The 19,290-nt window shown below is 59.3% G+C and overlaps 1 protein-coding gene across 17 annotated transcripts in view; it reads left to right on the forward strand.

Moving 5' to 3' along the window:
* Nucleotides 1-19,290, forward strand: part of TMEM94 (transmembrane protein 94) — a 33,830-nt gene that overhangs the window by 13,203 nt on the left and 1,337 nt on the right. For 4 of the 17 annotated variants that reach the window (XM_043585262.1, XM_043585261.1, XM_043585276.1 and 1 more), the window contains 29 exons: nucleotides 6,330-6,449; nucleotides 6,795-6,922; nucleotides 7,135-7,271; nucleotides 8,958-9,160; nucleotides 9,534-9,685; nucleotides 10,062-10,164; nucleotides 10,387-10,473; nucleotides 10,748-10,864; nucleotides 11,204-11,260; nucleotides 11,516-11,620; nucleotides 11,763-11,927; nucleotides 12,149-12,358; nucleotides 12,812-13,127; nucleotides 13,614-13,787; nucleotides 14,183-14,285; nucleotides 14,410-14,627; nucleotides 15,329-15,510; nucleotides 15,600-15,738; nucleotides 15,998-16,113; nucleotides 16,242-16,341; nucleotides 16,594-16,702; nucleotides 16,898-17,087; nucleotides 17,313-17,390; nucleotides 17,678-17,763; nucleotides 18,025-18,106; nucleotides 18,353-18,501; nucleotides 18,591-18,685; nucleotides 18,794-18,887; nucleotides 19,071-19,241. In XM_043585262.1, the coding sequence (XP_043441197.1) occupies nucleotides 6,330-6,449; nucleotides 6,795-6,922; nucleotides 7,135-7,271; nucleotides 8,958-9,160; nucleotides 9,534-9,685; nucleotides 10,062-10,164; nucleotides 10,387-10,473; nucleotides 10,748-10,864; nucleotides 11,204-11,260; nucleotides 11,516-11,620; nucleotides 11,763-11,927; nucleotides 12,149-12,358; nucleotides 12,812-13,127; nucleotides 13,614-13,787; nucleotides 14,183-14,285; nucleotides 14,410-14,627; nucleotides 15,329-15,510; nucleotides 15,600-15,738; nucleotides 15,998-16,113; nucleotides 16,242-16,341; nucleotides 16,594-16,702; nucleotides 16,898-17,087; nucleotides 17,313-17,390; nucleotides 17,678-17,763; nucleotides 18,025-18,106; nucleotides 18,353-18,501; nucleotides 18,591-18,685; nucleotides 18,794-18,887; nucleotides 19,071-19,241 (3,986 nt within the window). Of the gene's footprint in view, nucleotides 1-777; nucleotides 1,049-6,329; nucleotides 6,450-6,794; nucleotides 6,923-7,134; nucleotides 7,272-8,957; nucleotides 9,161-9,533; nucleotides 9,686-10,061; nucleotides 10,165-10,386; nucleotides 10,474-10,747; nucleotides 10,865-11,203; nucleotides 11,261-11,515; nucleotides 11,621-11,762; nucleotides 11,928-12,148; nucleotides 12,359-12,811; nucleotides 13,128-13,613; nucleotides 13,788-14,182; nucleotides 14,286-14,409; nucleotides 14,628-15,328; nucleotides 15,511-15,599; nucleotides 15,739-15,997; nucleotides 16,114-16,241; nucleotides 16,342-16,593; nucleotides 16,703-16,897; nucleotides 17,088-17,312; nucleotides 17,391-17,677; nucleotides 17,764-18,024; nucleotides 18,107-18,352; nucleotides 18,502-18,590; nucleotides 18,686-18,793; nucleotides 18,888-19,070; nucleotides 19,242-19,290 lie in introns of those variants that run through there. The other 13 variants (XM_043585267.1, XM_043585279.1, XM_043585268.1 and 10 more) reach the window with 9 other exon arrangements.

A 19,290-nucleotide genomic window follows, 5' to 3' on the forward strand; every position in this document is an offset into this window, starting at 1 on the left:
TGGCTGGGAGATGAGGGCCCATGTCCGCAGGGGTCTCCTGTCCCAGAAGCTCTTTGGCAGGTATGTCTAAATGTGACTGCGTGATTATCAGCTGCTGGCCCATCTCTGCTGTTGGGGTTCCTCGCCCCAACCTGGTGGGAAGCTGTTAGGTCTTAGGTATTGGAATCCTCAGAAGCCCTTCCTGTCTGCTGGCTCCTCCCCCTTCAGCTGGATTCTTCCACTGGATTCTTCCGCCTGATTGCGGGCCCCCTGCTCTGCCTCTTAGAAGCCACTGCTCCAGGCTTCTCAATGGCCTGTCCTTCCCCTCCACACGGATGTGCTGCTATTAATAACTGGCAAGTCCCCCCTCCCCTCCTTCCTGCAGCTAGAACTGTGGGAAGAGCTGTTGCTGGCGTGGCTCCGTTCGGGGAGTCTCTGAGTGATTTGGGGGAGCTCTCATGGATGGCGGGCGCCCACCTTGCCCAGTGAGTTGGGGGCCAAGGAGAGGTGGTCTGGGGAGAGAGTCCAGGTACCCCTGGGTGCCACGGTTGCCCCCAGGTTCCAGCAGCCACCTCCTGCACGGCCTCTCCTCCCCATGCATGCACAGCCCCTTGACCGCGGGTGCCCCTCCACTCACCTCTCGGTGGCCTCTGATGAATGGACCGAGCTCCTGGGCATCTGGCAGAGCATCTACAAACTTTCTCCTCTCAGCCCGGCTCCTCCCTCCCCCCTGCTCGCCTCTCCCTCCCTCCCACGGCGGTGTTGCAGCACTGCCTCCTCCTCCCTCCCTAAATCTGCAGCGTGACTGGAAATAGGCTGAATTAATCAGCAGGCTGAAGCTCCACTCTGCACGGATCCGGATCCGCTGCGGCTCCAGCTCCTAGCTCCCCAGCCCTCGCCTCTCTTTCTCTCTCCTCTCACCCTCTCCCTCTCCCCCTTCCTGTCTCTTCTCCTCTCTGCTTGAGGGTGGCGGTGGAAGTTCTGTAGTTGACTTCTGTGGCTCAGGCTCTACCCCATGCTCTTTAAGCAGACAGAGCTATGGATGCCCCATCGGGGCAAATGCACCAAAGTGAGTATATGCCAACTTGGTTTTACATTTCTGTTACAAACGCCTTGTTCTCGAGAGCTTTGGGTGCACGGCTTTGACTTAGCAATTTGCGCCAGTCTTGAAGGTGGGTGCCGAACCGCAGGCAGCTCAGATTATGAGGTAGCTGGGACTGAGGAAGGAGGCTGAGAATGGGAATCACAATGCCCGTGTGTCCAGGGAGCTGCCAGCCAGGCTTCCGAGGCACCCAGAGTAGGACTGGAGCTGAGTGTCCCAGTGGGGCATCCTATCGAGTTATGTTGGGACCTGGGTCTCCATGCACAGGTGACGGGAAGCCCTGGGCCTGGAAGCCACCCCTCCTTGGGGCCAGCAAGGGGGCTTTTTTTTTTTTTTTTTTTTTCCCCCCCGGATCACATGGGTCATTGAGGTGGGAGCAACCAGGGCCAGGCTGATTTCTTCCTCAGTCTGGGTGGTCGCAGGAGGAAGAAGATGGGTCGATGGGTTGAAGTGCCAAGGTCAGCATGCGCCCGGAAGAGGAAGAAGCTTGAGGCTTTGCTTTGCCTGGCTGAAGACAAGGCTGATTTGTGTCTGGCCATGCTCAGAAGAGATTTATCCTAAAAAGGACCAGCTTCAGTGATTTAGGCACTATGTGGGTCCCTTCCCCACCTGCACTGGCTAAGAAAGCTGTGACCTGGGGACTCGGTTCAAGGGCCAGCCAGTTCTAATTAGTGGCTATCTGCTGTTGTCAAGGCTAAGGGTCCCCGTCTACGTTTGTAACCTATCTACCTGAGCCTCTGGGACCTGGTTTCTGCTCCCCAAATAGGTGGAGTGGGAAGGAAAAGAGCAGCTGTGTGGACCTGTGAGGAGTCCTGAAAGAACAAGGGCTGGGGGCCAGGGACTTGTGGCTCCGGGCCACCTGGGAAACCTGACCGAGGTGGTGCAGGAGAGCTCAGGAGCGTTAGTTCTGGAAAGGCTTGTTAGACTGACCCAGATGCTCTGCGTCAGGCCCTGCAGATCTGGTCCTATTCAGTAGCGGGTTTTTTACAGTTCTGATTTGATGGATAGAGTCCTTTCCCCACCCTTCCACTCCTTTAAAGCCCCATGCCCTCCCCGTGTCCCCCCTTTGATGACGGAGCAGGCAGGAGAAGTCCAGCTCATGAGGGGCGTTTGTGGCCAGCATCCCCTGAGCCTGGGTTTTGTAGGGGCTCAAGCTACTCTGTTGGGTCCACTTGAGTCTGACATTTAAAATGGCGGGATGGGGTTGCTTCTACCTGTAAAGCATCGGTGTGAGTGGGGAGGCAGGAGCCTGCCTCTGGTGTAGAGATCTCGACCAGCCATCCTGCCTCACCCTGGGAACGTCTTGGGAGGTGTCTGGCGGTGGGGCGGAGTGGCAGATTTTGAGCATCTGGAAGCAGGAAGAATCTCTTACTCCCTGTGGGTACTTAAGGCTGGGGCAGCTTTCTTGGCCCTGTGGACAAGAAAAGCAGACCTTCGGGTGGCGTGTGTACGAGTCAGGTCCTTCTTTCTCAAACCAACCATACGCATCCGTGTACAGGGTCCCCCCCACCCCCACCCCCCCCCCCCCCCCGCTGGTGCCCAGCCTCACTCGTGTATTGAGAAAGGCCGGCAGGGCCAGCTCGCGCGTGGCTCTTTCTTAATTTCCCTTGAAGATGCCCAAGTTCCGCCAAGTTCCTTGGCTTTGGCTCTCACGTTGCAGCAGGGAAGGTGCCGTGAGAGAAAACAGTGATTTTACCTGCAACCGGGACTCTCCCGCTGGAGACAGGGTGAGGTGTTGCTGTTCCGTGTCAGCGAGGGGGCCGTGGCATTTAGATGAGCGTGGCTGGGGCCAGGCAGAGGAGGCTGGCCCAGAAGGCTGTGTCCTCGCCCCAGGGCCTACCTGTACGGGCAGGCACTTTCTTCGGGAAGCATGTAATTACAGAATGGCTACTTTTGCTCTGCTGTGCTGTCTTTAATCGCCAGTCTGGAGCTGGTGTTCCTGGCCAGACACAACATGCGTGGGCAGACACACACAGTCCGTTCCGCAGGCCTCTGCTGGCCCTGACCCAGGAGCACTTTGCCCTCTGGCCCATACCTCCCACACCTGGAGACGCCTGGAGAACAGCAGTGTGCGGGTCCCAGGAAGCCGGGTGCAGAGAGAAAAGGAATCGGTTTCTGGGTTGTGGAAGGGGAGGCCCTGGGTTTGGGGGCACCTGGCATGAGGCAGCGGATGTCAGGACAGCCACAGGGCAAGCAGAGGGGAACTGTGGCTGTCCAAAGTCTAAAAGCCTGGCTGGAGGAGGGGCGCCACCCTGGTTCCCTGGTTGCTCCTCTTAGCCCTTGCCTGCCTTCCTGAGCATGGTCCACATCCCAGACCCAGCAGCTTCCCACGTGACCTGCAGCCCCCTGGGATTTATCCAGCCCTCCCTCTGTCCTGCCCAATCCCCATCTCTTTGGCGGCAGCCTTTCTACCTCTGCAGGCCAGCCCTTCCCTGCCTCCGGGAGGTTTTCTCACTGCAGCGTTCCTGGAGGCCCTGGCAAGTCCGTCTTGGGAAGCTTCACATCTCCCCCTGCGGAGAGGGAGCTCATAAAGCTCCTGGGGGAGAAGTGGGCAGGGGTGGAGGGGTGGTGTGGGAGGCCCTGTGTACCCAACTTCTTCTTCCCTGGCCCAAATCTTCTTCCCTGGCCCAGGCGTCACCCCCTGGGCCAGTCCCTTAGACATGAGAAGGCCTCGGGTCCCCTTTTCCTTTCTTCCTCCCCTCCCCCACTCCCGTGCAGGAGTCAGGGAAGCAGACGTACAGACCTCAGCCTTACCTGACACTCATTTGTCCTGGACCCCGGCTTTTCAGGAAGGCCCCAGGATCTCTGCCAGAGGGAGGTGGATGCTCTGGAGTATAGTATTTACCCATGCTAGGGTACGGGCCCTCTGCCCAGAGGGCCATTTCTTCCTGAGCTGAAATACCCAGTTATCCCCTCTGGGAAGAAGCAGCTCTTATCTTCATAATCCCCCAAAGCCAGCATGGAGAGTGGGGATTAGGGGAGATTTAGGCAAGGGATCTGGGAAGTCTTGGGGCCAGGTTTGCTCTGGAGCCCGTCCTAATTTCTCGGACTGAGAAAGCTGGCAATGGGCCAGTGTGGGGGCTCCACTCAGGTGGGTCCTACCAGGGCGGGTCTGCAGCCGGGAGACACTGCCCCCGTGCAGCATCCCATTCTAGTAATGGAGACGTGTGTCCTGTGAAAGACGAGGCTGCCAAGGAGAGGGCTGGATATGGAGAGAGGCACAGAGGAGGAAGTCTGGAACATTAGTGGGCAAAGCCAGGGCAGACCCCAGGGAAGGCAGGTGTGGAGTAGGGGAGGGCAATGGGCCGAGGCAGCCAGGGCGTCACCAGCTCAGCCACCCTTGATCAAGACTCAGTAGATGACCTCAGTCCCTTTCTTGACGCCCAAGTCTAGGGCTTTGCTCCTTTTACTCAAGAACCTTTCCTGGTGGGAGCTCACACTGGTGCTCTTGGGATGGCCCTGGGAAAGACCCAGTTCTCCCCCAGCCCTCCTTTCCCCGGGGGTGTTCTTTTTCCCAGGACCCCCGACCTGGGGATGTGTGCATCAGATTCAATGTGTGCATCAATCCCAACTTCTGAAGTTTTGATTCAGTGGATTTGGGTGGGACCTGGGCATCCACCTTTTTAGAAGCTGCAGGTGTTTCTGCTAGAGATCCCGGGCTGACAACCCCTGATGGAGATGTCACTGGGATCCCAGAATCCGTGCGTGCATTCACTCAGCAAGCGTTCACTGAGCTGCTGCCGTGTGCCAGGCCCTGTCTTAGCAGTTGGCTGCAGGGCTGTGTGGAGATGGAAGAATTCAGACCTGTTTTCAGGGAACTGACAGCCAGGTGGGAGAGCCAGACACGTACATCTATAATGACAGTTCTCCGTGATGCAGACTGTGAGCCAGGTTGTCCAGTGTGCTATTGGAATACAAACCTCTCCTGTAAGTGCAGCCCTTGGTTTTGGGAAAATTTCCCAGAGCAGGTGATCTTTGAGCTGAGTCTTGAAGGGGGAGTAAGAGTTGTCTGGGGCAGGCAGGGTGTTGTTGGTAGGAAAATGCAGAAAGGTACTCGCCCATCAGCTAGGAGAGCATGGCTTGCGTCAGGAGTGGAAGAAATGCCGGAAAGGGGACTGGAGAAACTAGCAGATCACAGATCATGCTTTGGAGTTTGGGCTTGATTGGCAAGATAAACGCGGTCAGTTGATCTGATGTCTGCTACTGTGGCTGGATGTCACAGTTGGTTTGGATAAGGTAGAGACTGGAGGGGGGAAGGGGAGGTAAGGCTGGGGGGAGGGGGGTCACTGCAGGAGCTGTGCTGTCTGGGCCCGGAAGGGCCACATTCCAGGGTTTTGGATGAAACCACTCCTGGGCCCTGTGAAACAGCAGTACAGCAGTTGAGTAAACAGGCCAGAATTCAGGGCAGTGGTCAGGCTAGAGGTAAACTTCAGGAATTGTAAGCTTGGTGGTGATGAGCAACTACTCCATGATGGTGGCTGAGGTTGCCCTGGAAACTTATATGAATTTGTCGAGATGTCTTAGGGTGGGCTGTGGGGTTAGATGGACAGGAAAGAAAAGCCAGTCAGAGAAGGAGAAAACAGGAGCGAAACCCAGGAACGGGGCTGTCAATAAGAAGAGGCCAGGCTGGGGTCACCCAGGACAACGTGGGTGGTCCCCAGTGTTGCCCAGGACCACCCCCATCCATCCGTGCCCCGTTCCACCACCCTCGGTGACGTGACAATCGTCCCTTTCCTGGGAGCAGCTGTCTTTTGTCTGAGATTGTGTCCTTCCCGATGCTGGAGCATCCTCCCTTCTGTGAAATGGTGGAAACAGAAGATCGTGGGTTTTTTTCTTAATGCTTTTACTAGGAACAATGAAGAGACAGCGTCTCTTTGTTAGTTATCCTCTCCCTGCTTAAAAACACACTATGTTTCGGCCTGTGAAATATAAAGACGGCAGCAGAGGTAGAGGGGAGGTGAGGGGCCAGATCGGTGCGAGGGGTGGGGAGATGCCGATGGCCTTGGAAGGTGGGTTAGGAAACCCTGAGTAGAGAGAGTTGCGGGTCTGTTTCTGTTTTAAACTTGGCCTTGAGGAGTAGGGGATTTTTAACGTGGTGGAGATTTGAGCCAACACCCTGAGGGCTGGGACTAGTGGAGGAAGAGGAGGGAGGATTCAGGGGGGAGGGATGAGGGAAGGCCACTCCAGGCAGTGACTGGGGGGGGGGGGTGCCCAGAGAGATGCTGAGGGCCTTCTGCTTCCCTCCCAGGGCGAGCCACCCTTGGCCCTGGGCCTGTCCACCCGGAAGGCCCTCAGCATCCTGAAGGAGCAGCTCGAGGCGGTGCTGGAAGGACACCTGAAGGAACGGAAGAAATGTCTCACATGGAAGGTGAAGGAAGCTTCTTCACAGGGAGCCCAGAGCCTGAGTGGGATGGCGGAGAGGCGTGGGAGGCCCGTGACTCTCCCCGTGACCCTGGGCTGCCTCGCAGACTCATGTCCTGGGTGCACTTGGCGCAGGAGCCCGGGAGGAGACCGAGGCAGCCCTGGGGGGGAGAGGGGGGCGCGGGGGGGGGGGGGGCAGCCAGTCGGTCGGAGGGCTGGGGCAGGGTCAAGCAGCTGTGGGAGGAAGGCGGCCAGATTCCAGCAGGACGTTGCGTTCCGGCTCCTTCCCCGGGCCCTCGCTCCCCGCCGCCCTTCCTCATCTCCTCACCTCCTCACCTCCTCACCTCCTCAGGAGATGTGGAGAAGCAGCTTCCTGCACCACAGTAACCGCTGCTCCTGCTTCCACTGGCCGGGCGCCTCGCTCATGCTGCTGGCGGTGCTGCTGCTGCTGGGCTGCCACGGGGGCCAGCCGGCGGGCAGGTGAGCTGCCTCCCTCCTCCGAGCCGCCCCACCCCTGCCTCAGGTTTAGCATGTCTGCACCAACCCCCCCCCCCGCCCCCCGCCCGGGTTGTTAAGAATCCTCAGTCCCTTGGCTGGCTGCTGTCAGCACCAGAACCAGACACGCTTTCCAGAAGGGGCCGGGGCGGGGGGCCCCTCTCCCTGCTAGAACCCCCTTCACTCCTTCCTGCCAGCCACGGGGCCGAGCTGGTGAGCGCCTCAGCGCTCTGCCTCCTGCTCCTTCTCAACCTCATCCTCATCGGGCGGCAAGATCGGCTGAAGCGCAGGGAGGTAGAGCGGAGGCTCCGAGGGATCATTGACCGAATCCAAGGTGAGGCCAGGGGTCAGGCGTGCCAGGCGTGATGCATCGGAGCCCTGTGAGCTCTTCTCCCGAGTCCCAGCCAGGAGCCTGGCACACGGGTGGTCAGCATTCTGGCGGCTGTTGGCGTCAAGAGAGTGAGAAGGCTCACCTGCCCTCTTTTGAGCAGGACAGTGATAGCCAGGGACACCTAGGCGCATGCAGGTGTTGGCCTGGGCACGGCACGCAGGCTTGCTAACGGTGGGAGACTAACAGAAGACCCTCTCTTGGCAGGAGAACAGTGAGATTTTTCCCTTCCACGTCTGTCTTGTCCGGTGCTACTGGGCCAGGGCAGGTGGGAAGATGGGCCAGAGAAGTCTAAGACCTGCAAGAATCAGGGGTGGGGGCCCGGAGCCGGGAGCCCCAAATGGAGCAGCCCTGATCCTAAAGAAGGGAGTTGCTCAGTCAGATTTCTGCTTGTCCTTTCATTCAGGTAGTGGTTACACCCCAGCTATGGATCGGGGGTGTTAGGTTCTTCTGAGAGATGGTGGTTCCCACTTCCCAAGGGCATGTGGTCTTGTAAGAGAAACACCTGTTGTCTGAGACCTTTCTCTAACTGTACTGGGCAGCAGACATTTGAATGCTAAATGAGGGGATGCCTGGGTGGCTCAGTTGGTTGAGTGTCTGACTCTTGATTTTGGCTGAGGTCATGATCCCAAGGTCATGGGATCGAGTCCCATGTCGGGCTCTGTGCTGAGCATGGAGACTGGTTAAGATTCTCTTCCTGTCTCCCTCTGCCCCTCTCCCCCACTTGCATTCTCTATCTAAAATTAAAAAAATTTTTTTAATTATTATAAATAAGTAAATAAATAAATAAATAAATAAATAAATAAATAAATGCTAAGTGAGAAGACGTTGCTTCATTCTGAAATGACCAATGAGTTGCAGCCATGTGCCAGGCACAGGAAGTGACTGAGAAAGATGGGCCCTGCCCTCCGAGAGCTTAGTCTCTTGCTCAGGAAGCATCCATGGCTCCCTGTTGCTCATCAAAGCATCCCAGAAACTCTGGCCCAGGCTCCAACCTTCCTCTCCAGCCTCTTCTCCTGCTACTCACCCTCACGTGAAAACGACTCCCCAGTCCTGAAACCACTGTGGACTTCCCTGCTTCTGTGCCTCCGTCCTGCTGTCCTGCCTGCCCTGCTCCTCCCTCACTCGGCTCTAACTGAAGATCTTGCCCCTCCTTCAGGACCCACCCTTTTGCCCTGAAGCCACCTCTGATCACATCAGCTCCTCTGTGCTCCCTGCAGCACTGGGATCTTTCCTAACACTCTGAGCACATGCTTGCCTTGCTTTGGTGTTATCTGCCCACATGCATCTCTCTTTTCGGTTATGGCTCCTCAAGGGCAGGGACTGTGTCTTCTTTGATCTTTGCACCCCTCAAAGCCCTTGGCCATGGTTATGAAATGTCTTTGAATGGAACGGGGCTACAAAGAAGAAGAGCTTCAGGTGTTCAGAGGCCTTGGCGGTGCCCGGGCTGGAGCGGTGGGAAAGGCTTCACAGGGGAGGTGGCCTTGGGCGAGTCGGAGTGAATGGTGTGGGTTGCGGCAAACCTTCTGGGAAAGGAAGGAGAAAGAAGGCCGCGCTCCACGGTGTGTGCTGCCGGGTGGCTGGGGTGTGGGGCTGTGGGTGAGGTGCTTTTCCTCTTTCCATTCTCGTCAGATGCGCTCAGGGATGGCAAGGAGATCAAGTGGCCGGATGCCATGTACCCAGACCTCCACATGCCCTTTGCACCATCCTGGTCCCTGCACTGGGCATACAGAGATGGACATCTGGTCAACCTGCCAGTTAGCCTGTTGGTGGAAGGAGACATCATAGCTCTGAGGCCCGGCCAGGAATCGTTCGCCTCTCTGAGGGGGATCAAGGTAGCTCAGGACTTTTCTCCTCCCCTGGAAATGCCGTGGGAGCATCCACAGGCAATGGTGGGAGGGCCCCAGGGCTTAATCCTGAAGCTTCCTGGCCAGCTCACAGGCTTCTTGGCAAGGGCTCTTAGGAGAACAGAGAAGGGCTAGAATATTTTTCTCCTTCTTGGACTGTTCTTTCTTTTCTCTGCCCCTTAAGCTTGTGGGAATCCAGTTCCACAGCTGCCCCAACCCTCCGCCCCACAGCTGACTCTTTGCTAACTGATGGTCCCTAACCCAATGAACTGCTTCCATTTAGCTGGAATTGTCAAGGAAGGGTGGCTTCCGAATGAACCTGTTAATTGCCCTCAACCTCCTCCCCCTTCCTCCCTGGCAGGATGATGAACACATTGTCTTAGAGCCGGGAGACCTGTTTCCCCCTTTCTCTCCACCCCCTTCCCCCAGGGGAGAAGTGAAGAAAGGGCCACAGAACCCCCAGCAGCACAGACTCTTCCGCGTCCTTGAGACCCCTGTGATTGACAACATCAGGTAGGGTTGCTACCCTGCCTTCCTTCTGTCCCCTGACTTATCCTCATCCCTAGTGGCTCTGTGAGCTGGGGGCAGGGGGTGGGTGACGAGGAGCCTTGTTTACGCTGAGGTTCCCTTAGGGCAGGCACCTCTATGGGGTCTTTTCTTTAGTGTCTCATGAGCATTCCTAGACTGGGTGATTGTTCCTCTCCCCCCTGTTGGAACTCTGAGGGGACAGCTCTGGAGGCTGCCCCAGACCCCTCTCTTGGGGGGCGGGGGACTTGGTGGGGGCCAGGGAATAGGAGAGATTGCCTGACTCAGTGATGCCCCGTAAAGGTGCATGTTTCTGGCCTCTTCCTGAGAGCTTGCACAACTGTAGGGTCACCCCTTTCTGCAGGTGGTGCCTGGACATGGCCCTGTCCCGCCCAGTCACTGCTCTGGACAACGAGCGGTTCACGGTGCAGTCGGTGATGTTGCACTACGCTGTGCCTGTGGTCCTGGTGCGTGAGGCGGGCCGCGCGGGGCAGGGGAGAGGGCCAAGAGAAAGGGGGAGCCTCAGGGCCAGATTCAGGTGAGCGTGTGAGTGAAGACAGGGATCCCAGAGTGAGCTGGCCAGTGCTGGGGTTGGGGGCGTGTAAGTGGGCAGAGGAAAGGGAACCTTAGAGCCCGAGTGTCTCTCTGGGTGGTGGGGGCTAAGGCTGCACCTCTCCTGTGCCCCAAAGGCCGGCTTCCTCATCACCAATGCCCTGCGCTTTATGCTGAATGCCCCTGGGGTCACGTCCTGGCAGTACACCCTCCTCCAGCTACAGGTAACCCCCACCCTATCCCGACTGTCGTGCTTTGCACTTTCTGTGGAGCCTGGGTCCCCTCATGGCGCCCTGACTGTTCCTTCCTCTCTGTAGCCCCAGGGTCCCTCAGGCTTCAAACTTAAGAATGCCTGCTTTCCTTCTTCTCTTCTTGCCCTGGACAGCTGTCCCTTTCTACTCAGGGAATGGCTTCAGGGCCGGGGAAGCCCTTCCCTCCCTCCCTCCTTCCAGGCCAGCAGCTCCTTGGGAGCCTTCAGTGTGGTTCGCGCTTTCCCAGGTGAACGGCGTCCTGCCCGTCCTCCCCCTGCTCTTTCCAGCCCTCTGGGTTCTGGCGACCGCCTGTGGAGAAGCCCGCGTCCTGGCTCAGATGAGCAAGGCCTCTCCCAGCTCCTTGGTAGGTTGTTCCAAGGCATCTGGGGGACAGTGCAAAAAGAATACAAACCAGGAGCAAAAAGAGGGTGCCCAGCGAATGGGTGCAGAGGGTGCCCAGCGAATGGGGGCCCAGCGAATGGGGGCCCGGCATGTGGGCAGGACTTGGGCAGCTCTCCAGGCCAGGCCTGGGAGAGGCCGGTGAGCGTCTGTCCTGGCGCTCAGCAGACAGGGGATTCGGGGACTGCCCAGGTATCCTTTACCAATGGCGTTCGGAGCCTTGCTGGCGTGGGGCCCCCCACCTTCCAGCTCGGAGGCCTGTGTGAGGGTGGCCCCCTGAGCCGGCTCCCTCTTCTCTGCGCAGCTGGCCAAGTTCTCGGAGGACACTCTCAGCAGCTATACAGAAGCCGTCTCCTCTCAGGTATGCTCACCTGGGACACCTTTGGCCCCAGGCCCCCGTAGGCACCGACCCGAGCTCCCTCAAGCTGGCCCCTTGTGGAACCCTGGGGCTCCCCTGCCTTGTGGCCATTGAGTCTCCTGTCTCATGAGGGCAGCGCGCTTTGCCCAGACAAATGCCTCTCCAACCCCAACTTCCTGGCATCCCTGCGCTGTTTCCTCTGTTGGCCCCAGAGGCTATCTCTAGGGAAATAATGCTGGACTTTGCCTCTTCCGCCAGGAAATGCTACGCTGCATTTGGGGTCACTTCCTGCGGGTGATCCAGGGGACGTCGCCGACGCTGAGCCATAGTTCCAGCCTGTTGCACAGCTTGGGCTCTGTCACGGTGAGGCTGGGCCCCGTGGGAGGACCCCGCCTCAGCTGGCCTGCCGCCTGGCTATGTGTGGGGTGCCTTTCTGCCACTTACGCGGACCCTGGCAAGTTGGGGAATGCCAAGCCCCCTTCCCAATTCCTGTCTCTCCCTGCAGGTCCTATGCTGTGTGGACAAACAGGGGATCCTGTCGTGGCCAAACCCCAGCCCGGAGACCGTGTTGTTCTTCAGTGGGAAGGTGGAGCCCCCCCACAGCAGCCACGAGGACCTAACAGATGACCTGTCCACCCGCTCCTTCTGCCACCCCGAGGTAGAGGAGGAGGTATGGCCGGCTCCCGGGGACCCAGCTCTGGGCCCGGCCGGTGGCCTCGGGGAGGGCGAGGCTAAGACGGAGAAGGACGGCTCGAGCGCCATTAGGGTCTGCTGGGCAGTTGAGGCGGAGCCCCCACAGCCAGCAGTGAAGGGACGTAACTGCCCTGCCTCCTTGGTCCGTGGCAGCCGTTGGGACCCCAGTCCGAGGCCTGTGCTCCTTGTTCTCTTCAGCCCCACGAACGAGATGCCCTCCTGGCTGGCTCCCTGAACACTTCCCTGCACCTTTCCAATGAGCAGGAACGCGGTGACTGGCCCGGTGACGGTCCCAAGCCCCCTGAGTTCTACTCTTGCCACAAAGCACACGGCCGCAGCAAACACCCGTCGGGCTCCAATGTGAGCTTCAGCAGGGACACAGAGGGTGGTGAAGAAGAGCCTGGCAAGGTGAGAGGAAGGTGGAGAGCAGCCGTGGGGTGTCCCGGCCTCCCCGCCGAAGAGGCTATGGGGTGCAGATGTCACGGCCTCCATTCCCAGGCCGCCAGGCTTGGCCAGGCAGGGCCGTCTCCCAAGGCCTCATCTGGGACCCTTCCGGGAAGTAGGCCCTTTCTCCCTTTCTGGATTTCGCGGATGGTAGTTGGTCGGGGCGAGGCCCTTTCTCCTAGTTACCACCTTCTAAAGACAGAAAGCTGGCGGCTTCCTCTAAAATATTTCCACCCGCCTGAAAGAGATCCTTCATTGTTCCCTCCCTGGCCTGGGTACTGCCATCGTTGGGGGTAGCTACTAGAAGCAGCTGAAGGCCAGCAAGGGCAGGGAGAGGGTGTCGGGGAGGGATGCACAGAGCGTGAGCACGAACCCTCCAGTCTGACGCTGTCCTCTCCCCTCCACGTTTTCCTCGAGGCCCAGCCCGGACTGGAAGGCGAGCCCTACGAAGCGGAGGACTTTGTGTGTGACTACCACCTGGAGATGCTGAGCCTGTCACAGGACCAGCAGAACCCCTCCTGCATCCAGTTCGATGACTCCAACTGGCAGCTGCACCTTACCTCCCTGAAGCCCCTGGGTCTCAACGTGCTGCTGAACTTGTGTAACGCCAGCGTCACGGAGCGGCTGTGCCGGTTCTCAGACCACCTGTGCAACATCGCCCTGCAGGAGAGCCACAGCGCCGTCCTGCCCGTGCACGTACCCTGGGGCCTCTGCGAGCTGGCCCGCCTCATAGGTATGCTGGCCGCCGCTTCCGAACCTACTGGTGCCCTGTGGCCGCATGGAGAGCGCCGTCAGCCCTCTTAGCTTCTTTTTTTTTTTTTTTTTTTTACTGTTTATTTATTTATTTTGAGAGAGAGAATGCAAGCAGGGGAGGAGCAGAGAGAGGGAGAGAGAATCCCAAGCAGGCTCCATGCTGTCAGCACAGAGCCTGATGTGGGGCTCGAACTCATGAACTGTGAAATCATGACCTGAGCCAAAATCGAGTCGGACGCTCAACCAACTGAGCCAGCCAGTGCCCCAGCCCTCTTAGGCTCTGACCACCCCCTTTAACCAGGCACCGTTCGGCAGTGCTTCCTCATCTCGTCTTGGAAAGTAACCAACAGCGGGATGAGCAGGGGAAAGGAAGCAGCCCAGCCTGACTCGGCTTGTCTCCGTGCCAGGGAGGGCGGTGCAGGTGCTTCCTCCCGGACGCTCTGAGTTGCTATCCCTCCCCCTGCAGGCTTCACTCCTGGGGCCAAGGAGCTCTTCAAACAGGAAAACCACCTTGCACTCTACCGCCTCCCCAGTGCCGAGATGGTGAAGGAAACCTCGCTGGGAAGGCTCTCCTGTGTCACCAAGCGGCGCCCCCCCCTCAGCCACATGATCAGCCTCTTCATCAAGGACACCACCACCAGTGAGCCTTCCAGGCTTGGCCAGCATCAGGCCAGACCTTCCTGGAGCTTGGCAGGGCGGAGCTTCTTTTAGGCATCCCTCTTTAGGGGCAGCCTGGGCAGATGAGCGCTAGATAACGTCCCGAGTCTTCTTTGCACGTGGCAGGGATTGGATTTGGGGACTGGGGCTGGGATGGCGTGGCCACAGGGGCCGGGACTGTTTGAAGGACGGGCGGCCTAGTGTCTGTATCACAAGCCCGGCACCTCCCACATAAGCCTGGGGTATTGTGTGGAGACCCCCAAGGTCTCCTTAGCACCCTTCTCGAGGATGGCAGGGTGTTCCCTGAGTGAGTGAGCCGGGAGGAGGGCAGCGGTGGCTTGGGGCACTCACGGCTCGGCCTCTTCCTCCCTGCCTCAGGTACAGAACAGATGCTGTCCCATGGCACGGCGGACGTGGTCTTAGAGGCCTGCACGGACTTCTGGGACGGGGCCGACATCTACCCTCTTTCGGGTTCTGACAGGTGGGTGAGGAGGCACATGCCAGTGCTGGTCGCAGACCGCCCTGCCATCTGCCTTCCCGCCGGCCCACGGGCAGGGGGGCATCTCAGGACTGCTCGCCTCACTCCTGCCCTGCTTCCCTGGCAGAAAGAAAGTGCTGGATTTCTACCAGCGAGCCTGCTTGTCTGGCTACTGCTCTGCCTTTGCCTACAAGCCCATGAGCTGCGCCCTGTCCTCTCAACTCAACGGCAAGTGCATTGAGCTGGTGCAGGCGCCTGGCCAAAGCAGCATCTTCACCATGTGCGAGCTGCCCAGCACTGTCCCCATCAAGCTCAGCACCCGCCGCAACAGCTGGAGCTCTGACGGTACCGTGCACATCCGTCCCTGTGGGGGCCCCGAGTGGGGAGGGCTTCCGGAGGGCCGTGGAGTCCATGATAGCAGAGGGGACAGTGGGCGCAGCATCAAGGTGGCACTTACCGCCTGGTGATGTGAGCCAGTCCCTTAGCCTTCTCGTGGATAGGTAGGTGCTTGCTCTGCTCTGCTCTCCTCACAGGTTTCTTGTGACACTCCGGTGGGATACTGGATAGCAAAGGGCTTTCTTTGAAAGTTATAAAATAGCAGTATTTATAGAACATTGGCCTTACTTGAATCAGACAAAAGGCCAGGTCACAACCCTGCTGAAACAGAGGGACTCAGAGCCACCCTGCCCCTCCCCACTCCACCAAACAGACAGACTCACAGGGGTCTTATGACCCAAAAGACCATGAATTGAGGCCATTGCTGAGAGTGAGGGCAGCCCCCTAGCCTTGGACCAGGGCTGGGCTCTATCGTTACTCCTGAGGATTGTCACCTGACTGATGAGTACCTCTCGTTGTCTTTTCTCCTGTGTCCGTTGGCTCCTTTGTATGTCTTGGCTGTGTGTGTGCGTGGCTGTGTGTGGTCCCCCGGGGCCCACGTGCTCATTGATTTGGGTGTGGCATCTGTGTGTGTGGCCTGGGCCGCCTCCTGGAATCTGCTGGCTCCTGGGTGTTCCTGGCCGGGCTCTGTGCCTTGTGCCTACCTGAAGAAGGGATCGGGGAGGTGCTGGAGAAGGAAGACTGTATGCAGGCCCTGAGCGGCCAGATCTTCATGGGCATGGTGTCCTCCCAGTACCAGGCCCGGCTGGACATCGTGCGCCTCATCGACGGGCTGGTCAATGCCTGCATCCGCTTCGTCTACTTCTCTTTGGAGGATGAGCTCAAAAGCAAGGTGGGGAGAGCCACCCCTCTCTGCTGCCCCTGATCCTTTCTCCCATGGGCTTGTGGGCCCATCTGTTCATGGCCATCTGCCTTTTGCAGGTGTTTGCAGAAAAGATGGGCCTGGAGACAGGTTGGAACTGCCACATCTCTCTCACGCCCAATGGGGACATGCCTGGCTCTGAGATCCCCCCCTCCAGCCCTAGCCATGCTGGCTCCCTGCATGATGACCTGAATCAGGGTAAGGGCGAAGTTTTGTGGTGGGGACGAGGTGGGTGTGGGCACTTCTCTCCTGGGAGCTGCAGCTAGAAAGAGCCTCCGCAGATCCTTCCTGATAAGTACATTCCCTTGGAAAATGGCTCTCGTCTCCCCGCGGTAACAACAGTTGACAGCGAAGGAGAGGAGACCCAGATGCAGGAAGTTCTCTGCCATCTTCAGGGCAAGGAAAGGCCCCCAGAAAGGCTGACTCCAAGGTGAAGGACAGGCTTTCATCTCCACAGTGTCCCGAGACGATGCAGAAGGGCTCCTTCTGATGGAGGAGGAGGGTCACTCTGACCTCATTAGCTTCCAGCCGACAGACAGTGACCTCCCCAGCTTCCTGGAGGACTGCAACCGGGTATGACGGCAGGGTCTGTGCCCCTTCACCCCCAGAGGTAGCTGAGTCACTGGCCCCGAGAAGGGGGGCAGGGAGGGACGGACCCTTCTCCCCAGTCCTGAGGCTCCTGGCATCTCTGCTCTCTCCAGGCCAAGCTGCCCCGAGGCATCCACCAGGTGCGTCCCCACCTGCAGAACATTGACAACGTGCCCCTGCTAGTGCCCCTGTTCACCGACTGTACCCCCGAGAGTGAGTACCGTAGAGGAATCTGGGCTGGACGAGCTTGGGAATCCAGGGGGCTGGAGCTGTGGGTGTGCCCTTTCTAGGGAGTCAGAAGTGACAATCCTTCCATGATATTCATGCTCCTGGGGGTAGGATTGTCCCCAAGAGGGGCCTGCTTCCCCTGTCTCCTGCTCTCCTGCCCCGTGGGTCTCTTCCCAGAGCCTCACACAGGGCTCTGCCTACCTGACTCTTGTGCCCCCCGACTGCACCCCACCCCAGCCATGTGTGAGATGATCAAGATCATGCAGGAATATGGGGAGGTGACCTGCTGCCTGGGCAGCTCTGCCAACCTCAGGAACAGTTGCCTTTTCCTCCAGAGCGACATCAGGTCAGGATGACATCCTAGAGCGGGGGCTTACACGGGCTGGGGCATGTTCCACGGCTGATCTTGCCCTAATTGGGACTGAGGGACCTGGACATGGTGGAAAGAGAGGGAGCAGGTGCTTGCCTAGTCCTATGGGCGATGGGATGGGGTCTTTGCGGAGTGTCGCTGAGGGGTATGCTTTCCCCCTGCGCTGAGCAGCATCGCCCTGGATCCCCTGTACCCATCCCGCTGCTCCTGGGAGACCTTTGGCTACGCCACCAGCACCAGCATGGCCCAGGCCTCGGATGGCCTTTCTCCCCTGCAGCTCTCAGGGCAGCTCAACAGCCTGCCCTGCTCCCTGACATTTCGCCAAGAAGAGACCATCAGCATCATCCGGCTCATTGAGCAGGTGGGGGCTCGGGAAGGCGGTGGGACGTGGGGCCTGCATGGGGTGGGGAATAGTGACACAGGCTCCACCTGGGCTCCCTAGGGCAGATGTACCTGCAAGAGAGCCTTTCCCGGGCACTGTTATTTGCCTCCACCCTTTCCTAGCAGGAGCATCTGGGGCATCTGGCTCTTGGCTGAGATCTGTCAGCTGTAGGCCTGGCCACAATCTGTCCCTCCCGGTCCCTAGGCTCGGCACGCCACCTATGGCATTCGCAAGTGCTTCCTCTTCCTGCTGCAATGCCAGTTGACTCTCGTGGTCATCCAGGTGAGGTGGGGCCGGCACAGGCATTGCCCCTCCCCCGCCCGCTTCCCCCGCCCAGGGCCAGTTGAGTCTGAGGTGGCAGTTCCGGGGGATGCGGCACAGCCTAGGGGCCCCCTAGCCTCTGTGAAACCCCTGGGCTTTCGGTAATGATCCCATCAGCAGAATAGTGGCCCCTGTGGCCCCAGCTCCTCTGGGCACCTCTCTGGGCACAGGGCCAGGCGGTCCTGGGGCTCCAGGCATCCCACTGTTTGCTAGAATCTAATCATGCTTCCTGGGCTCTCCTGGTCCAGTTCCTATCTTGTCTGGTTCAGCTGCCACCGCTGCTGAGTACCACTGACATCCTGTGGCTGTCCTGCTTTTGCTACCCTCTGCTCAGGTGAGAGTCATTCTGCCCCTCCGTGCCCAGGCAGGCAGGGTTGGGATGTCACCGAGCAGCCCCAGGAGCCCAGGTTCTGTGAGACCCGCTTAGTGCTCACGTCTCCTGGTGCAGAGGGCACTGGGGGGCTCTCTCTCCTTCGTCTTATCCCATCTCCTCAGACCCCCCCTCGCGTCCCAAAACTCCCGAAAGGCTACCCATGCGGGAATTGGGGGACAGAAGGCCACAGTCGCCACGCTTCACCAAGTCCCTGCTTTTCAGCATCTCTCTGCTGGGAAAGCCCCCGCATAGCTCCATCATGTCTATGGCCACGGGGAAGAACCTTCAGTCCATTCCTAAGAAGGTAAGCAACGTGGAGCCCTGTGAGCCTGGGCCTTTCTGAGGGACGGGTGCGTGGAGGGGACGGAGCCTTGGGGGAGAGAGAGGTAGGGGCCTCCATCAGGACTTACGCCAACCGCAGGGGAGGTGGTGGTGTGGAGCCGGGAAGCGTCCTCCGCCCCTGGGCCTGCCCGTGTCCTGGAGAGCCCGCCGCGCCTGGTGCCGGAGGGGCCGCTGCCATGGGAGTGACAGGCCTCCCTCTTCTCTGCAGACCCAGCACTACTTCCTGCTCTGCTTCTTGCTCAAATTCAGCCTCACCGTCAGCTCGTGCCTCATCTGCTTTGGCTTCACGCTGCAGAGCTTCTGTGACAGCTCCCGGGCCCGCAACCTCACCAACTGCTCCTCCATCATGCTGAGCAGGTGGGTCCTGATCCCACCCCCCCCTCGCCCGCCCCCTGCCCACTTTCCCGGGGCCCAGAGGGGGCTGAGTCCACCCCTTGCTTTGGCAGTCATGCCGACACAGCTCCAGCCTGGTTTGACGACTTTGCCAACGGGCTGCTGACGGCCCAGAAGCTCACGGCGGCCCTGACCGTCCTGCACACGGGTGAGAGGCTCCCAGGGAGGGGGCCGGTGGCGGCCAGTGGGGCACCCCGGGGGCAAGGCCTCGGCCGGTGGGAAGTCTAACACTGCCCACTGGCCCTGTTTTCTCCAGTCTTCATTTCTATCACCCACGTGCATCGCACCAAGCCCCTGTGGAGAAAGAGCCCCTTGACAAACCTCTGGTGGGCCGTGACGGTGCCCGTGGTGTGAGTATCTTCGGGCGGAGGTGGGGGAGGGGCAGGGGACTTCGGCAGAGACTAGGGGGCTCGAAGGCAGGAGTTGAGCCAGAGGTTGAGTGCTGTCCCCCCTTGAGCTACTCGTACTGGGAAAAGCAGGGCAGGAGGCAAGAAGAGGCAGGTTCACGCAGGGCTGTCACTTCCCCCCTGCAGCCTGCTGGGGCAGGTGGGCCAGACGGCAGTGGACCTACAGCTGTGGACGCACAGGGACAGCCGTGTCCACTTTGGCCTGGAGGACGTGCCTCTGGTGACATGGCTCCTGGGCTGCCTCTCCCTGGTCCTTGTGGTGGTCACCAACGAGATCGTGAAGCTGCATGAGATTCGGTGAGCTGCCAACTGGGCACTCCCTCCAGGGTCAGGCGCGTTCCCCAAG

Source organism: Prionailurus bengalensis, chromosome E1 (genome assembly GCF_016509475.1).
Source record: "Prionailurus bengalensis isolate Pbe53 chromosome E1, Fcat_Pben_1.1_paternal_pri, whole genome shotgun sequence".
Taxonomy (NCBI): Eukaryota; Metazoa; Chordata; class Mammalia; order Carnivora; family Felidae; genus Prionailurus; species Prionailurus bengalensis.